At 45.2% G+C, this 16654-nt stretch overlaps 6 protein-coding genes across 6 annotated transcripts; 5 read left to right on the top strand and 1 right to left on the bottom strand.

Moving 5' to 3' along the window:
• Nucleotides 1–486: 486 nt before the first annotated feature.
• LOZ57_006422 (uncharacterized protein) lies at nt 487–1849 on the top strand (the record flags this gene model as incomplete). The annotated part of the gene is made up of 2 exons (XM_049255440.1): nt 487–689; nt 1000–1849. The coding sequence occupies 2 exons, from the start codon at nt 487–489 to the stop codon at nt 1847–1849; spliced, it is 1053 nt and encodes a 350-aa protein (XP_049105584.1).
• Nucleotides 1850–2139: 290 nt separating this feature from the next.
• On the top strand, nt 2140–6707 carry POL1 (DNA-directed DNA polymerase alpha catalytic subunit pol1; the record flags this gene model as incomplete). Its single annotated transcript, XM_049255441.1, has 5 exons — nt 2140–2523; nt 2572–4287; nt 4335–4886; nt 4939–5676; nt 5730–6707. The coding sequence occupies 5 exons, from the start codon at nt 2140–2142 to the stop codon at nt 6705–6707; spliced, it is 4368 nt and encodes a 1455-aa protein (XP_049105585.1).
• Nucleotides 6708–7109: 402 nt separating this feature from the next.
• On the top strand, nt 7110–9310 carry THI20 (trifunctional hydroxymethylpyrimidine kinase/phosphomethylpyrimidine kinase/thiaminase; the record flags this gene model as incomplete). The annotated part of the gene is made up of 9 exons (XM_049255442.1): nt 7110–7165; nt 7262–7443; nt 7527–7609; nt 7671–8215; nt 8271–8421; nt 8475–8540; nt 8716–8824; nt 8884–9099; nt 9174–9310. The coding sequence occupies 9 exons, from the start codon at nt 7110–7112 to the stop codon at nt 9308–9310; spliced, it is 1545 nt and encodes a 514-aa protein (XP_049105586.1).
• Nucleotides 9311–9714: 404 nt separating this feature from the next.
• Nucleotides 9715–12064, top strand: DBP2 (ATP-dependent RNA helicase dbp2; the record flags this gene model as incomplete). Its single annotated transcript, XM_049255443.1, has 6 exons — nt 9715–9773; nt 9870–10036; nt 10094–11062; nt 11123–11230; nt 11692–11820; nt 11874–12064. The coding sequence occupies 6 exons, from the start codon at nt 9715–9717 to the stop codon at nt 12062–12064; spliced, it is 1623 nt and encodes a 540-aa protein (XP_049105587.1).
• A 668-nt stretch (nt 12065–12732) lies between these two features.
• LOZ57_006426 (uncharacterized protein) lies at nt 12733–13251 on the top strand (the record flags this gene model as incomplete). Its single annotated transcript, XM_049255444.1, has 1 exon — nt 12733–13251. The coding sequence occupies one exon, from the start codon at nt 12733–12735 to the stop codon at nt 13249–13251; it is 519 nt and encodes a 172-aa protein (XP_049105588.1).
• Nucleotides 13252–13580: 329 nt separating this feature from the next.
• LOZ57_006427 (uncharacterized protein) lies at nt 13581–15610 on the bottom strand (the record flags this gene model as incomplete). Its single annotated transcript, XM_049255445.1, has 2 exons — nt 13581–15143; nt 15248–15610. The coding sequence occupies 2 exons, from the start codon at nt 15608–15610 to the stop codon at nt 13581–13583; spliced, it is 1926 nt and encodes a 641-aa protein (XP_049105589.1).
• Nucleotides 15611–16654: the final 1044 nt, after the last annotated feature.

The following is a 16654-nucleotide window of genomic DNA, read 5'->3' on the forward strand; positions in this document are numbered from 1 at the left end:
CCTGCTCTATAGACAGGGCTGCACCCTTCTTACGCCCTCCTCTTGCCTCGGCAGCATTCGAAGACAGAGCTTCCAGGTCAGCCTTTGATTTCCGCAGCTCTTGAATAAATGCGATCACGTTGCGCTGCTCTTTCTCAAGTTTTTCAAATTCAGCCTTGCGAGATTGAAGTTCGTTTTTGATACTATCCATGAGGGACTAACCCCAGCATTCAACTTGGGACTTGCACCTAAATAGGTCGATCCTAACTAGGTAGCCAATCACATTAACAAATCAATCAGGTGATAATACACCATACAGAGTACGGTCATTTTTCGTGGGTTCCAATCGCGCGCCTCCATAAATGCCTTCTGACCCCTAAAAAAAAGACTGGGTTTCAATCACCACAGACTATTCATGAAATTGATATGGATCAAATAACACGGCATAGACTTGAGAAAGAAGTGCAGAGGTTTGTGCTGTCTATTGACCGTTCTGTTGTTTGCGCCATGGCCTCCTCCTTCCATCCAAAAAAGCAGCGGTGTCAAATATTTGAAGATAAAAAGAAAGGTTCTTACAATATTTGTATTCCGGTTGAATTTTCTGACAAAAATGAAAAGAGTACTGGCGAAAGATGGATGGTGCGGATACCACTACTTCCACGTCTCGCGTTCCCCGAAGAGAAGCTTCGGGCTGAGATTGCTACAATGAAGTAAGATCACATTCCTGTTGACTATATATACTCCTGTCTCCTTCCTCAAAGTAAGTGTGATTGGATAGTCAATTCTAACACTCTGGCTTGACTGATTTATTGCAGAAAAAACCACAGTCCCTATTCCACATCTACATGGATATTCAATAGGAAAAGACAACATCCTTGGCCTGCCATTTATGTTGCTGGAGTATATTGACGGGAAACTCCTCAGATCTGTGAGCATGATGGATCTTTCAAACTCTGACCGATGTCAATTATTTAGAAATATCTGCGGAGTATATTTTCAATTGTTCCAACACAAGTTCAGCCATGTCGGTGCATTTACCCTGGACTCAGCTGATGAACACTGGGTTTTTGAACACAACCGGCCTCTGTCTATGTTTTTGAATGATCAGGCTCTTGCTGGATTCAATTTATGTTCTCAGGTTCCACCAAATCAGATATTTCAGTCAACCATTGATTATGTCTTCATGATTCATCGGGCCCTGTTAATGGATTTTGATTTATGTAAGGATACTGTGTACAATGAATGGGATGCCCGTTCATATTTATTTGCCCTGCATAGCTGCTGCCAGTGGTTAATGGAGTGGGTGAAGACTGACTATAATCATGGACCCTTTATTCTGATGCATGGGGATCTGCGCTCTTCAAACATTCTGGTGGATGACAGACTCAATATTATGTCTGTACTGGACTGGGAATGGAGCCATACTATTCCAGTACAAATGTTTGTTCCGCCACCCTGGCTTACTGGTCTTGAGCTGCTTGGAGTTTTGGATGGGGTTAACCAGTTGATATATGAGACTTGTGTGGATTTGTTCAAGTCGGAAATGTGGAGCCTTGAATTCGAACGGCATTCTAAGACCATGAATACGGCCGAGCTCCGGCTGTCAAAGGTCTGGGAACAAGACAGTCATAGGGAGAATTTCATCAGCCTAGGGTTGAACCAGCCCCACTATTTTGGCAATCTCTACTGCAGTGTTGTGGATCATGATTGCTATGAATTAGGAAAACCGTTTGAGGAAAGATTGGATGAATTCTTCAAGACTCATACATCCAAGCTGGAGTTGGTACAAAAAAAAATTGCGGATCTCGAGCAGTTTGATAAAGAGTGTGAAAGGCTTGGAATAAAAATAACAAGGCTCGCACCACCTTAACCAAAATTTGCCTTCACAGTTTTTGACCAATGGGGGCGATAGAATTTGAAGCTACGGCATGATTAGGGTTAGCCCGGTTAGTTAGCTAAAATAAAATAGATATGCAAACAGCGCAAACAGTTAGGTCAATTAACGTTAGCGCGTTGGTATAGTTATAGTTAATTAGTCACGCGAAACGCGAAACGCGTCCTTCTCGACATTGTCGAAGCGCATTGGGACACTTCATTCGAAAGCATTTATACCCTACCCAACTATTTCAATTCCATGATTTAGAATAGTGGTTGTTTCCAATGGCTGCTCGAGCTAAGCTAGCGGAGCTACGCGCTCTTCGTGCCTCGGGAAAGAAACGCCTTGCGACTTATGAAGTCGAAGAGGAGGACGATATCTACGAAGAAGTCGATGAGGAAGGCTATAAGAAGGTCGTCAGGCAGAGACTGGACCGGGATGACTTTGTTGTCGACGACAATGGCGAAGGATACGCTGACGACGGGCGCGAAGATTGGGACAGTACGAGGAGGATAGACAGCGGGAGCGATAGCGATATGCCTCCTCGGGGTAAAGCCGCTAAAAGGAAACGAGAAGAAGAAAAGCAGCGAAAAGACAAAATAAATAACGGAATTAATAAGTACTTCAGCAACGCTCTGGCTGCAGCCCCAAATGCTGCTAAGCCGAAGGTTGGTCGAGCTCATTCGTTCCCTATAAACCAACTAACACAACGATAGCGAGCCACAGCTGAAGATGAAGCATTTATGGCCGATCTTCTTGGAGAGGTTGATACGAATGCTGCACCATCCCGTGCACCTGCTAAAAAGTCTGTCAAATCCGAAACTCGACGAAAGGTCCGGATCATATCCCCTCCTCGCGGTATCGAGAAAACACCCAAACGATCTTTGCAAAAGGAAGATATCCCACCCGCATCGGATCTTCATGGGAAATCAGAGATGGATTTCCACGATGAAGGTCCGCTGCTTGGAGATGAAGATGTTCCAATGAGCGACCCCCTGCCATCATCACCTGTAGCGAAGGCGGTCGAACGCAAGAGTTCCTCATTAAAGAGAGAGGAGGTCAAAGCCGAAGATATAGACGATGATGACTTAATGGCCATTGCGGAAGCAACCGGACACAATGAAGCGGATTCCGCCAGAGTTAATATATCCGGGAAACGACCCGCCCCTCAAAAAGAAATTGGGGAGAGCGTGTACCCTTCTCCAGCCTTGTCGTCTCCCCCTAAAATTCATTCAGATGCAATAGACCCTTCTTCTTGGACAGACGTGACACGAAAACTTAACGTTCTAAGCAGCCCAGCCCCGGATACGCATACCTTTGGAAAGCTACGGGCCCAGGATGCCGTCGAAGAAGATGACAGTTTAAATTTCTTTTGGATGGATTATACTGAAATAAACGGAAGCCTTTGCTTATTTGGAAAAGTTAAAGATAAACGGTCCCGCCGATTTGTCAGTGCCTTTGTTAAAGTTGACAACATATTACGAAAGCTTTATTTCCTCCCTCGCCAGTATCGAATGAGCCACGGTCAAGCTAGCGACGACGAAGTCGATATGCAAAATGTCTACGAGGAAGTGGATAGGCTGATGACCAGGCTGAAAGTTGACATGCATAAGATCAAACCTTGCTCAAGGAAATACGCCTTTGAACTTTCCAATGTTCCGAAAGAAGCAGAATATCTGAAGCTTATGTACCCCTATGATAAACCAGCATTAACTGCCGATGTCAAAGGCGAGACATTCTCTCACGTTTTTGGTGCCAGCACTGCTCTTTTTGAGCAGTTTGTCCTTTGGAAAAACATTATGGGCCCTTGTTGGCTGAAGATACAAGAGGCAGACTTTACTGCCGTGAATAATGCATCTTGGTGTAAGCTAGAATGCCAGGTTTCGAAGCCATCTCTCATTTCACCAGTATTGAATTCCGAGAACCTGGAGACCCCTCCACTTACATTAATGAGTTTATCATTTCGTACACAGCTCAACACCAAAGAGAATAAGCAAGAAATCTTAGTTGCGAGCGCGAGAGTTTACGAAAACGTCTCCCTTACCGACCCTACCCCTCCTGAGAAACTCCCATGCAAGACATTTACGGTAATGCGACCTTCGGGTCCAACCTATCCGATAGGTTTTGAAGCAGAGACCAGAAATCATCGCGGTACTTTCATGCTTGAAAAAAACGAACAGTTTCTTCTAAGCAAGTTTTTGGTGTTGTTTGAGAAAATGGACCCTGATGTACTGATGGGCCACCAGCTTCAAGAGGTTGACCTAACAGTTCTTATAAACCGACTTAAAGACAAAAGGACCCCTGGTTGGCACCGAATTGGCCGGCTAAAAAGGAGCGAATGGCCGAAGAACTTCAAAGGAACTGGCTTCTTTGCGGAAAGGCAACTACTCGCCGGACGGTTGATTTGTGATCTTGCGAATGACATGGGCAAGGTATGCTGGTCGTCACCTTTCTGATTGCAGAGCTAATTGCCCCCTAGTCTTTACTGATGAAGTGCCAATCATGGAGTTTAACAGAAATGTGCCAACTCTATTTGGGAGACGAAAATTTACGGCGAGATATTGATAACGAAGTTGCACTCAAAACCTGGGCCACGACTAAAGAGGGTCTGATGAACTATGTCAGTCATAGTGAGGCTGATTCATTCTTCATTGCTGCTCTCGTTCTTAAACTGCAGATGCTTTCTCTCACCAAAGTTCTTACGAACCTTGCTGGAAATTCCTGGGCCAGAACCCTTACTGGTACAAGGGCAGAGCGGAATGAATATATTTTGCTTCACGAATTCTATCGAAATAAGTACATTTGCCCTGATAAATATCCCGGGAAATCACAAGTAAAACCTGAGGATGCCGATGGTGACAATGATGGTACGGACAAGAAAAAGAAAGACAAGTACAAGGGAGGTCTTGTTTTTGAGCCAGAGAAAGGTCTATATGACAAATATGTTCTTGTCATGGACTTTAACAGTTTATACCCTAGTATTATCCAGGAATACAATATCTGCTTCACCACCGTGGATCGACAATTAGTGGTAAGAGTGTTCCTTAAGTTATCTTTCTTTGTATCTCTAACAAATTCTTTAGTCCGAGAATGAGAACGACGAGAAAGTCCCTGAAGTACCAATTTCGCAGGCTCAAGGAATTTTGCCACGGCTAATTTCAACGCTTGTAAGCCGCAGGAGAGAAGTCAAGAAATTAATGAAAAACAAGCGTGCTAGTCCAGAAGATCTGGCCCTTTGGGACACGAAGCAACTTGCCTTGAAACTTACAGCTAACTCTATGTACGGGTGCCTGGGATATACTCAATCACGGTTTTACGCTCGCCCGCTCGCTATGCTTACAACATTCAAAGGTCGTGAAATTCTGCGCAACACCAAAGAACTGGCTGAGAATAACCAGCTTCGTGTTATCTATGGCGATACAGACTCTGTTATGATCAATACTAATGCTGATAACATTGAGGAGGCTCTCAAGGTTGGGAATGAGTTTAAACGCCTTGTCAATGATAACTATAAGCTGCTCGAGATTGACATCGACAATGTCTTCCGCCGTTTATTGCTGCATGCGAAAAAGAAGTATGCTGCAATTAATATGACAGAAGTGGATGGTAAATACGTTGACCATCTCGAAGTGAAAGGCCTGGATATGAAACGGCGAGAATACTGTGCATTATCGAAGGAAGTCTCATCGAAGCTCTTAACTGAAATTCTTTCTGGTGAAGATACCGAGGTGGTTTTGGGTAAGGTATACGACTATCTACGCGACCTTACACAAAAGATGAAGGAGTTCACAATCCCAGTGCAGAAATACGTTATATACACGGTAAGCTCATTGAGCGTCACCTCGTATAGACCAGTTTCTAACCTATTTTGCAGAAACTTTCCAAACGGCCTGATGAGTATCCCAATAAAGAAACCATGCCGCCTGCCCAAGTGGCACTTCGTGAACTAGCGCGTGGTAAAGCGGTCCGCCCTAACGACGTTATTTCCTATATCGTCACATCAGGCGACTTGGAGACCGCATCACTCCCTCCAGCGAAACGGTCCTATACATTGCAAGATGTCATCAAGCCAGAATCCGGACTAGCACCGGATATTGAATTCTATCTCCTGAAACAGATCTTTCCTCCCATTGAGAGACTTTGTGCTCCCATTCCTGGAACAGACGCTGTGCAACTCGCAGAGTGTCTCGGGCTGGATGTCAAAAAATACCAGATAAACACATCTAGTTCTCATGATCAGCAGAGCATGGAACTATGTCCACTTGAATCGCAAATTCCTGACTCACTTCGCTTCGAAAAAGCAGTCCGCTTCTCTCTTCGTTGCCGCGCGTGTAACGAGAGGATGAACTTTGAAGGTATTAATTTGTCTGCGAAAGCCTGCACCCCGAATGGCCTTGTGTGCCCCAATGCAGACTGTAAAACTCCGTTCGCCGTTATTTCTATCGTGGCACAGCTTGAGTCTCAAATTCGGGCCCAGACGTCAAAATATTACGAAGGTTGGCTCATATGCAATGATTCTGCCTGCGGTAACAGGACACGGCAGATGAGCGTATATGGCAAGCGTTGCTTAGGTCCCCATGGGCGAGCAGAAGGCTGCTCAGGCCACATGGCATACGAGTATACTGAAAAGCAACTCTATAATCAACTATTATACTTCGCGACTTTGTGGGACGTCGAAAAAGCAAAGTCGACAGCAGAAAAAGAAGCCGCCGGCGACGATAAAGAAAAGGTCCTTGCACTTGCAGAATGGAATCGCGCTCGATTTGGAACTGTCAAAAGTGTGGTCGACGGCTATCTAAAGAAGTGCGGGCGACAATGGGTCGAAATGGATGTTCTTTTCGGGTTGCTCTGAATGATATAATCTATAACATGTATAAATAATGAATGTCAATGACTGTTTTCATATACCTTTCCGTGTAACGAACGAGATGCTTTAAAGCATCACACATATCTTACGCGAACCGGCTCGTTAGAGAGTTAGCTGCCATGTCTGCTCTCATGTTTAAATCTTTAGGTTCGTCGCTTCCTTCATGGGCCCGCGAAGTAGCCCGCTTCTAGGGTTGTGCAAAGTATTCATGGGGCATACTTCGTACAGAGTATAGATTTTCGGATACGGAGTACGGAGTATATAAACGATAGTTACTTCACACACGTGGGGCCATCGGGTTGAAAGCGGCTCAACCACCGATTTCAAATTAATTAATTAGTTATAGCCAGGAACCAGCACTCAACACCCACGGCTTGCATTGGGAAAATGACAAAACTGCGCCGCGTTCTTGTGATTGCCGGCTCGGATTGTTCGGGTGGGGCGTAAGTTGATATTATCCATCCATCTGCTTGTTCTTGACACTGGTGCCTCTCCACCCTAAGGTGTGCACGGATAGTTGCTAACAATGTAGATGACAGAGGTCTGGAGGCAGATCAAAGAGTGCTTGCGGCTCATCGCTGCTATGCATTGACTGCTACTACGGCTTTAACGGCGCAGAATACTCTCGGTGTCCAGGACATTCATGTTGTACCAACCGAGTTTGTGCGCAAGCAAATCAGTGCTGGGCTCGAGGATGTGGGGGCTGATGTTGTGAAGATCGGTAAGTGAGACGATTTGTACTGTTAAATGGGAGCGGCAAAGGGTTTGATCTATTGAATATTCGATATTAATCGAGCGTGGTAGGAATGCTGGCATCCAAGAATACGGTGCTTATGGTGTCCAACGCCCTGCGACATCATCAAGTGCCTGTGATTGTTTTAGACCCTGTAAAAATAGCCTATCCGGTCTATCTTCATTGAAATGGTCCTAATCTATTCCCCCGTAAAGGTCATGGTATCCACCAGTGGTTCCCAGCTTCTTCCCTCGGAAGCTGTGAGCTCTGTGCGCACAAGCCTGCTACCAATTACTACGGTTCTCACCCCAAATATACCAGAGGGCCTATTACTTCTTCGCGATTCAGGCATCGGTGTACTAGACCCTGAAAATTTGGACGACGCAATAACATTGGCCGAGCAGCTTCACAAATTGGGCCCAAAGTATATTTTACTCAAGGGGGGCCACCTACCCTTGACCGCTGCCCGGAAGAAGCCCAAACTTCTCGAAGAGGCTTCCATTGTTGTTGATATATTGTATGATGGCACTTCTGTTCATCTAATCGAGACCGAATACTCCCGGTCTAGAAATACCCACGGGACGGGGTGTTCTTTGGCATCCGCTATCGCTGCTAATCTTGCCGAAAATATGGAGGTTTTGCGGGCCGTGAGAGAAGCTTGTCGGTTCGTGGAAGCTGGTATTAAAACAAGTATTGATGTTGGTCAAGGCCATGGGCCTATAAACCACTTCCATTCTTTGTACTCGCTACCTTTTTCACCGTACGTGCTTGTGCTAAGATTGACCCGCTCTTCGTTTGAGCTAACTGGATTCAAGCGGTCATTTTCTAGACTATGTCCTGGAACGACCCGATGTCCGGCCATTATGGGAGTCTTTCACTAAACACGAGTTTGTGAATAGATTGGCAGATGCAACTCTCCCACTAAATAGTTTCAGGGACTATTTGATACAGGACTATCTCTACCTTGTAAGTGGGCTTTTCAGCCTATTTTGAATGCCCTGGGGTTCTAAATGTAAAAGGTTCATTTTGCTCGCAGCAATGCACTGGCAGCGTACAAGAATCAGACAATGGAGGGTATCTCAGCAGTAAGTATCCCCAGCTTGAACTCCACCAAATATCAAACTCGCTGCCTCATATATATCAAGAGACGGGTCAAATTCCTCAGCTTATGGCAGTACATTGGCTGGCTTGCGATGTTTTATTTGTCGTTGACTCTAGAGAACGTGTTGGTCAACAACCGCTGACGCTTCCTCCTTGAAGTCGGCTAAAATCGTGCTCCATATCGAAAGGGAAATGGCACTACATTTAGACTATTGTGCCTCATTTGGCCTGTCCAAAGAAGATATTGAATTCCACAAGGAGAGTCAGGGTATGTTTAGTATAGTCGGCGTCCAGAGTCTTGGCTGACCAACGACGGGCTCATAACAGCTTGTACTGCGTATAGCAGATACATTCTAGATGTGGGACAATCGGAAGACTGGCTAGCGCTACAGGTTGCTTTGTCACCCTGTTTGATTGGCTATGGGGCAATAGCACAGCGACTCCATAGCGATGAGGGAAGTGTGCGCACTGACAACAAATATTGGAAATGGGTCGAAAACTATGTTGCAGAGGACTATTCTGCCGCTGTAAGGCTGGGTTCTGGTAAGTTCTGGAATATTTCTTAGCTAAAAACCCCGACATATCATCCGGCGCATTAACATTCTATCGATTTGTAGAACTTCTTGAGACTCATATGAGAAACGTTTCTCGATTTAGAGTGGAAGAGCTCGTTCGAATCTTCAAGCGGGCCACGGAGCTAGAAATTGGGTTTTGGGACATGGGCCTCCAAGGACAACACTGCGTAGAGGGATAGCCTTCGAAAGATGCCTAGCCTGCTGGAGTCCTCCATGCAGGCATTCCTAAGTGAATCCTAACGGAGTATTTGTACGAACTTGTCGTCTGTAATCTTATGACTAAGCTAAACAAAAGTGGCAATCTCGCTTATTAATAAAGACTAAACTCCGTTTGGCGCTAAACCCTTTCCTGAAGTTTTCCACTTTTAGTGTTTTTTTTGCCTGAATGTTCACTTCAAATTCTCTTCTCCTCTCCTCTTTCAAAACTTCAACACCTTCACTTCGTGCTGATATCTTCTTCATTCTCTCCATTCCCTTTTTTCACGAACTAGAGTCTACTTTTTTGCTTGCTCTTGCTTTTTATAATTTCTATTTTCCAAGTCCCTGTCTTAATTCATCAAAACACCAAAAGTCGAAGTTCAACATGTCTTACGGAGGCGGCTATTCTTCTCGCGATAACCAAAGTGGTCATTATGGCGGAAAGTAAGTACTTTTGTTATTCATTTTCTAAAGATGCCATATTGTCTTGAGAATCCTATCCCCATTGTTCTTAATCAACCTGAACTAACTGGATTGCAGTTATCGAGGTGGTGGACACGGTGGTAGCCATGGATATTCTAATGGCCATTCCAACAACCACGGATCTTACGGCGGAGGCTCGTACGGCCATGGTGGCGGTTCATACGGTGGTGGCCATGGCGACAAGATGTCCAATCTTGGTTCTGGATTAAAGCAGCAAGAATGGGGTTTGTGACTATTTTGCACTCTGCATGATTGACCATCTAACAATCGTTTTCGAGTAGATCTTACTTCGCTGCCGAAATTTGAAAAACATTTCTACAAAGAACATCCTAACGTGACGAATCGCTCCACACAAGAAGTTGACGCTTTCCGAAAAGAACACGAAATGACCGTATACGGCAAAAACGTTCCTCGGCCAGTTGAAACATTTGATGAAGCTGGCTTTCCGCAATACGTGATTTCCGAAGTGAAGGCCCAGAAATTTACGAAGCCTACACCTATCCAATCCCAAGGTTGGCCAATGGCTTTGTCAGGTCGCGACGTTGTTGGCATCGCTGAGACAGGATCCGGGAAAACTTTAACCTATTGTCTACCCGCCATCGTTCACATCAATGCCCAGCCCCTTCTTGCTCCCGGTGATGGTCCAATTGTTTTGGTTTTGGCACCAACTCGCGAGCTTGCGGTTCAAATTCAAACTGAAATTACCAAATTTGGGAAATCCTCGCGCATTCGAAACACATGTGTCTACGGTGGTGTCCCAAGAGGCCCGCAGATTCGTGACCTTTCCAGAGGTGTGGAAGTCTGCATCGCTACTCCCGGCCGTTTGATCGATATGCTTGAAGCTGGAAAAACCAATCTCCGTCGTATTACTTATCTTGTTCTTGATGAAGCAGATCGTATGCTTGACATGGGTTTCGAACCTCAAATCAGAAAAATTATTGGCCAGATTCGCCCAGATAGACAGACTTGCATGTGGTCTGCTACATGGCCCAAGGAAGTTCGGCAGCTTGCCCACGATTTTCTTCACGAATATATTCAAGTTTACATTGGCTCTCAGGACCTTTCAGCTAACCATAGGATTACCCAAGTCGTTGAGATTGTTTCGGACTTTGAGAAGCGCGACCGAATGATCAATCATCTTGAACGTATCATGGATGATAAAAAATCCAAGGTTCTCATATTTACTGGAACGAAACGTGTTGCAGACGATATTACTCGATTCCTGCGTCAAGATGGATGGCCTGCACTTTGTAAGTATAAATCTCTGGCTGTTCGGGTTCGTATTTGAGCTAATCGTCCTTGTTTCACAGCAATTCATGGTGATAAACAGCAAAACGAGCGTGATTGGGTTTTGAACGAATTTAAATCAGGCAACAGCCCAATCATGGTAGCCACCGACGTGGCCTCCCGTGGTATTGGTATGATCAATTTGCAATCCTACCCCTTTCCCCTTTTGCTTCATCATTTCCCTCTCCCGTATTGATTTCGTGTGATCTCGACCCAATGCTTTGCTCTCTTTAGATAACATGTTCGTACAACATGTTTTCTTTCGATGTCTCGGCGCCTTTGGTTGGTTATCTTCCAAAGGAAACCTTGGACTTACAGTGCAGTGTAGCACACTGTGCTTCTAGTTGCGCCTCTCTACGCCATACATTCTGTCGTCTGTAGAGGGGCTAAATTCTCTGTTTGAGCTTTCAGCCTGCATTTCCCAGGTTTTGCCGGGACCAGGATCAAGTGCCAGCCTGTAGGCTCATACGGTGAATGATACTGAAATTAGTCCAAGAGAGTAACGCATAAGTCCACACGATTGAGAAAGGGCTTCAATCGTTCGCTTTTTCAATCTGGCTCTGTGTTTTGCTAACCACCAAGCTGTATAAAGATGTTCGCGACATTAGTCATGTTTTGAACTATGATTATCCAAACAATTCGGAAGACTATGTTCATCGAATTGGCCGTACTGGTCGTGCCGGTGCTAAGGGAACAGCCATTACCCTTTTCACTACTGACAGTATGTATTCCTTGTATTATCTAAACATCAACAGCTGCTAATGAATTTGACAGATGCTAAACAGGCTCGTGACTTGGTCAACATCCTCACTGAGTCTAAGCAGCAGATTGACCCTCGCCTTGCTGAAATGGCCCGCTTCGGCGGAGGCGGCGGTGGAGGTGGCCGTTGGGGCGGCCGTGGCCGAGGTCGCGGCGGCTTCACTGCTTCCAATGCTGCCCCTATGGGCCACAATCGCCGCTGGTAAACACCGTAGCGTCAAGCCGTGACCAAGGACGGTTTTTCACAGCCTCCCACGGTCTACGTCAAAATTTCTTTTCCCAAAACCTATAGATTTGCGACTTTTTCAAGCACAACTGGCGTTTGAATTTGCTAGATCACCTTAACCGGATGGTATTGTCAATGGTGCTGTGGAGCTAACCGCCTGCAATTAGTAACCAGATGACTTATCAACGCCGCTTGACATGTTCATTCTCAAGTTTCGTGCCTGCCTTCTTTTAACGTTGACCTATTACCCAAGAGTTTTTGAGACTGGATGCTAGTTGTAATTTTTCCCCCGGTCTCTATGGACCTTTTCCTCGAATCAGTGATTTCAACCCAGATTGAAATGTCACGCCAGATTGTTTACTAATTATCAGGAACTTCCCGCTTTTGCTGGAGCCATTGTCCTTGTATCTTAATTAGTTCTAAATATGATGACATTACTACTTAAAGTGACTCCATTCGTGTTTGCTGATGCTGCGACCCTTGCTCGACTTCTTGGCATTCTCGTTGCCTGCAGGTGAATGGCACAACCGACAACGCTTGAAAATGTTTGGCGGGGTCGCTCAAACTTATTCGTTTAATTGGAATCGAAACTCTTAACCATATAAACATATTCTTGTACTCTGTTCTGCATCGTTCGGTCTTTGAGCCATGGCAACCGAGTTCTATTCTGTCTGGCTGATCAAAGAGCGCTTAACCATTCCTGATCCTGAAGAGACAACCACAAGATACCACACGTACCTCTTCGTCCAAAAGCCCAGCGATGCATCTCCTTTGAATGGTGAAAATGCTATTGCTGGCTGGATCCACGAGGTCGCAGGCGACATCGTCACCTCCACCGGCATGAGATATGCCCACAAACCGGTCCTGCAGTCACCAGAGTTCTCCGATGTTTTTCATGCCAAACGGTACCTGGGGCGGGTTAACGCTGGTGCGTACCCGGAGAATGTAGACAGCGTGTGTCGATCGATTAAACCGCCCGGGTGCCAGAAGAAATTTAACACGACGACAATGAAGTACGAAGCTGTTGTATTTGGGGAGGGTGATGCAAATGGAGGGTGGAGGTTTTATAGGCCGGGAGAGGAGCGGAAGGCATACTTTAAATGTACGGAGTGGGTGGAGCAGAAGGTTATTCCGAAGCTGGTGGAAGACGGCATTCTTACTGAGTGAACGACGAAGTAGGGCGGAGAATGGCCGGCAGAGTATGAAATAGCAGATAAAACCAGGCTTCCTCGTTCTATCTATCTTTCAAACGTGCTACTCTAAGTCATATAAATACATAGAATCCCTTTTGCAAACCAATGGGTATCCAAACAATGGCCAATGCTATCCCAAAAAACAGATTGAGTTAGAGTAGTAACTATACATCGTGGTTGAAATCCTAGGCTCCAATGATGTTTTCTTTCTTCAAGAAAGCCCTGTACTGCACATATAATTTCCGACGGATCAACGCCATTTCAAACAAAACGGACATTGTAAATGAAATAAAACTGCTATCGCTATTCTATTAATGCGGTATACGTGTTGCTCTGAGATGATGTAGATTTATATCTTTGTGGTGACGGGGTTAAAAACCGCTGTAGCCTTATAATAGCTACCTCGGCAGTCTGTTTCTCGTCCGCTGATAATAACTCCACGGTCGGGCGGGTTAAAAGTTGCCTGTATATCTGGATGACACGTATTAGAGCCCTATTGCTCAAATCGGTCATGGCGGCCTCCAGAATGGGCGAGGAAGTAGTAGATCTGGCGCCATTGTATTTAGATCGATTCTCTGTTGAATTCCCGCGGTCCTGGCGTTGTATTTTCGAAATCAATTGTTGGATAGCAGCGCTTAGACATGAGCAAGCCTGGAGGAGTCTATTTTTCCGCAAAATATGAATATCTTGTCGGGCCAAGGGGCCTCCTGTTTGCGTTTGTGCAAGCAGGACTTTTTCAGAGACACATTTCTTAACAACCTCAACATACGATATGATAGTTGCGGGCGACGAGGTAGTTCCGATTTCCGATAATAAACGTAGCAAAGAAGATGCAGTATTCAATACATTTGGATTCAAGTGGTCGCGGTTGCAGGCACCCATAGCCACATGAAAGGTTTTACCGAAGGCAAAGCCCTTAGGTATTATTTCACTGGTAATCAAGGACAGCGATGCTGCACTAGCACGATTCTCTTTCCGAAGTGATAGAAGTGAGTGAAGTGAGGGGCTACTGGGTTCTATGTGAGCTTCGTGCTGTGGTGAAGTAAGAAGCGTCCAATACTCTTCGCCGATAGAAGCACCGCCGCGAAAGCCCTCGCAAGCGCGCAGGATCAAATGGAGGTCAAAGTCGGTGGGTAAGGGGTACACGGGTTCTGAACCTGCGGCCGATTTGAGCTTCATTTCACTGAATATTTTATCCGTTGCCTCGTATCCACCATCATTTTCCATTTTATAGGCATTATTTTCGTCTTTTAAAGCCTCTTGCTCCAATTCCCATTTTCTCCGCTTGTCTAAAATATTGGTTGTGTCATCTATAAGGGTCATCATAGATTTGGGGCGTTTGATTTGCATCGTTTGCTCATATAGAGCTAGTATGTCGAAATAATCCCGTCTGAGACCTCCAAATAGAAGCAGCCTGCCCATTTGATAAACAAGCCCCTGGTCAACCACAAGTTGTCCTTTTCCCCATCTATCCAAAACCTCTAGCCAAATTCTCTTGCCATCTTTAACTGCATCACTTCTCCTCGCCAAAATAGTTGCTGCCTGACTTTTTTCGTCAAGTTTCTCAACCGCTTTCTCCGCTTCGTGGCGAATTGCAACCAAAATCGTGGAGTATGTTCTCGCATCGGCGGCATGGCTACCGGTCGTAGGAAGGTTGGATACTATTTCCCACAAAGCAGTCATGTCATTGTGGGCAACGCAGACAGTAAGCATGGCATTGGTGTGAATGATCGAGTACATCTGAGGTGGAATCGATTCGAGCAAGGCCATGCCTAGCTTTACCCCCTTTGTTAAAGGATGACTTGCTATTCCTTTGAGAATGATAGAATATGTATATTTGTTAGGTTTGAATCCCCTCTTTTTCATCTAGATGGCCATACAGAGAAGTCAATATTGTTCCATTCAGTCATTTTATTCAAACGAAAATCAAAGCGGAGTAATAAAATTAACAGGCAGAGCAATGCACTCACATCATTATATAGCTTTAAAGCATCGATTGCCGTGCTCTCTTCAAATTCTTTTTGTATAACGGCATTCCATGAGGCCTCAGCATTTATACCCTTCAACTGGGCTAGCCTAGTTAACTCCAGCGCTTTTACGATGTCCTTTTTGTCTAGTAACGATTGCACTCGCTTTAGCAGTGCCACTCTGTCTGGTCCCAGTCTGCCTAATTCTCTTTTCATACTATACGTTTGATCTTTGTTTGCTAGATGGCGATGGACATATCGGGCTCCACCAACAGTGGAAGCGAGTACCAAGGACCGTGCAAGGGGGCGCGTGGGTGTCGCTGAGCACAGTGTTGCCACTGGCCTTAAAATTTTGATAAACGACATAATGTATTCCGCGATATTTGGCTGTAGAGAGGTAGAGAAGGGGGGAATGTTCACTAACTCCGGCGTGCTGGAGACAAGAGCAAGCTCTTCGTTTGGGGGAGTGTAAGAAGGCTTTTAGGCTAGGCAATAGAAAGCACTAAAAATCGAAACCGAAACCATTGCTACCATCTCCCCCATCCTAAACGGAATGAAAAGTCCACAAGCTGCCGTCTCAAGCATCGGTCGGCCAAAAGACCCCAAAAATCATCATTTTCTGCCACGATAGCTCCTCACCGCCTTTATTTAGGGACAATTATTAATCCGATATCCGTACTACGAAAATTGAACAGCTCTCAACACCAGAAAAGAAGCCCGTAGTCACAACTGACATGGGAGTTGAGTTCATGTTTGCTGAAAGACTAATAACAATACAACTATAACTGTTAGAAGTATCGGGAAAAGGAAATAAAACAGAACTCGACGCAGAAACTCAAATATAGCAAGTCACTTCCAACCGGCTAACCTGACTAGGCACAAGGTAACAGAAAACTAGATAAAAAGAAGAATGAGGAAGTCGGGTATTATGGCAGAGAGATAAAAGAGGGATTAACTGGACCGTCAAGAAACAAAGTACCATCAGACGCAACAGCGCATCTGACAAGAGAGGGAGAAGCAATAGAGCATCAGAGGAAGCGAACACACAATGTTAACATACATCCCACCATCCAAGGAATTTTGAAACCATTAATCCATTGTCACATTATTACAAGCTTCTTTCCTTTCCCTCCACTCCCACCATTTTTTGAAGCCACCTGATAGTACTGCCTGGTTTTGATCCTCATTTCATAAGCCCTCTCCCTTTCTATGAAGGTATTGTTTAAAGGAAAGAAACAGCTCCTCATCATCACATAATAACACCAGATGATATACGGAAAACAATGGAAAGGGCGATGCCAACAACGGCAAAAATCGGTGAACGGTATCGGTGATAAAACTTGACACGTCAAAACCACCCTTGTATCAAACAAAGACACCGTGATTTGGACCTGGGTGACAAATATATGT

This window comes from Ophidiomyces ophidiicola (genome assembly GCF_022830035.1).
Source record: "Ophidiomyces ophidiicola strain CBS 122913 chromosome Unknown scaffold_42, whole genome shotgun sequence".
Taxonomy (NCBI): Eukaryota; Fungi; Ascomycota; class Eurotiomycetes; order Onygenales; family Onygenaceae; genus Ophidiomyces; species Ophidiomyces ophidiicola.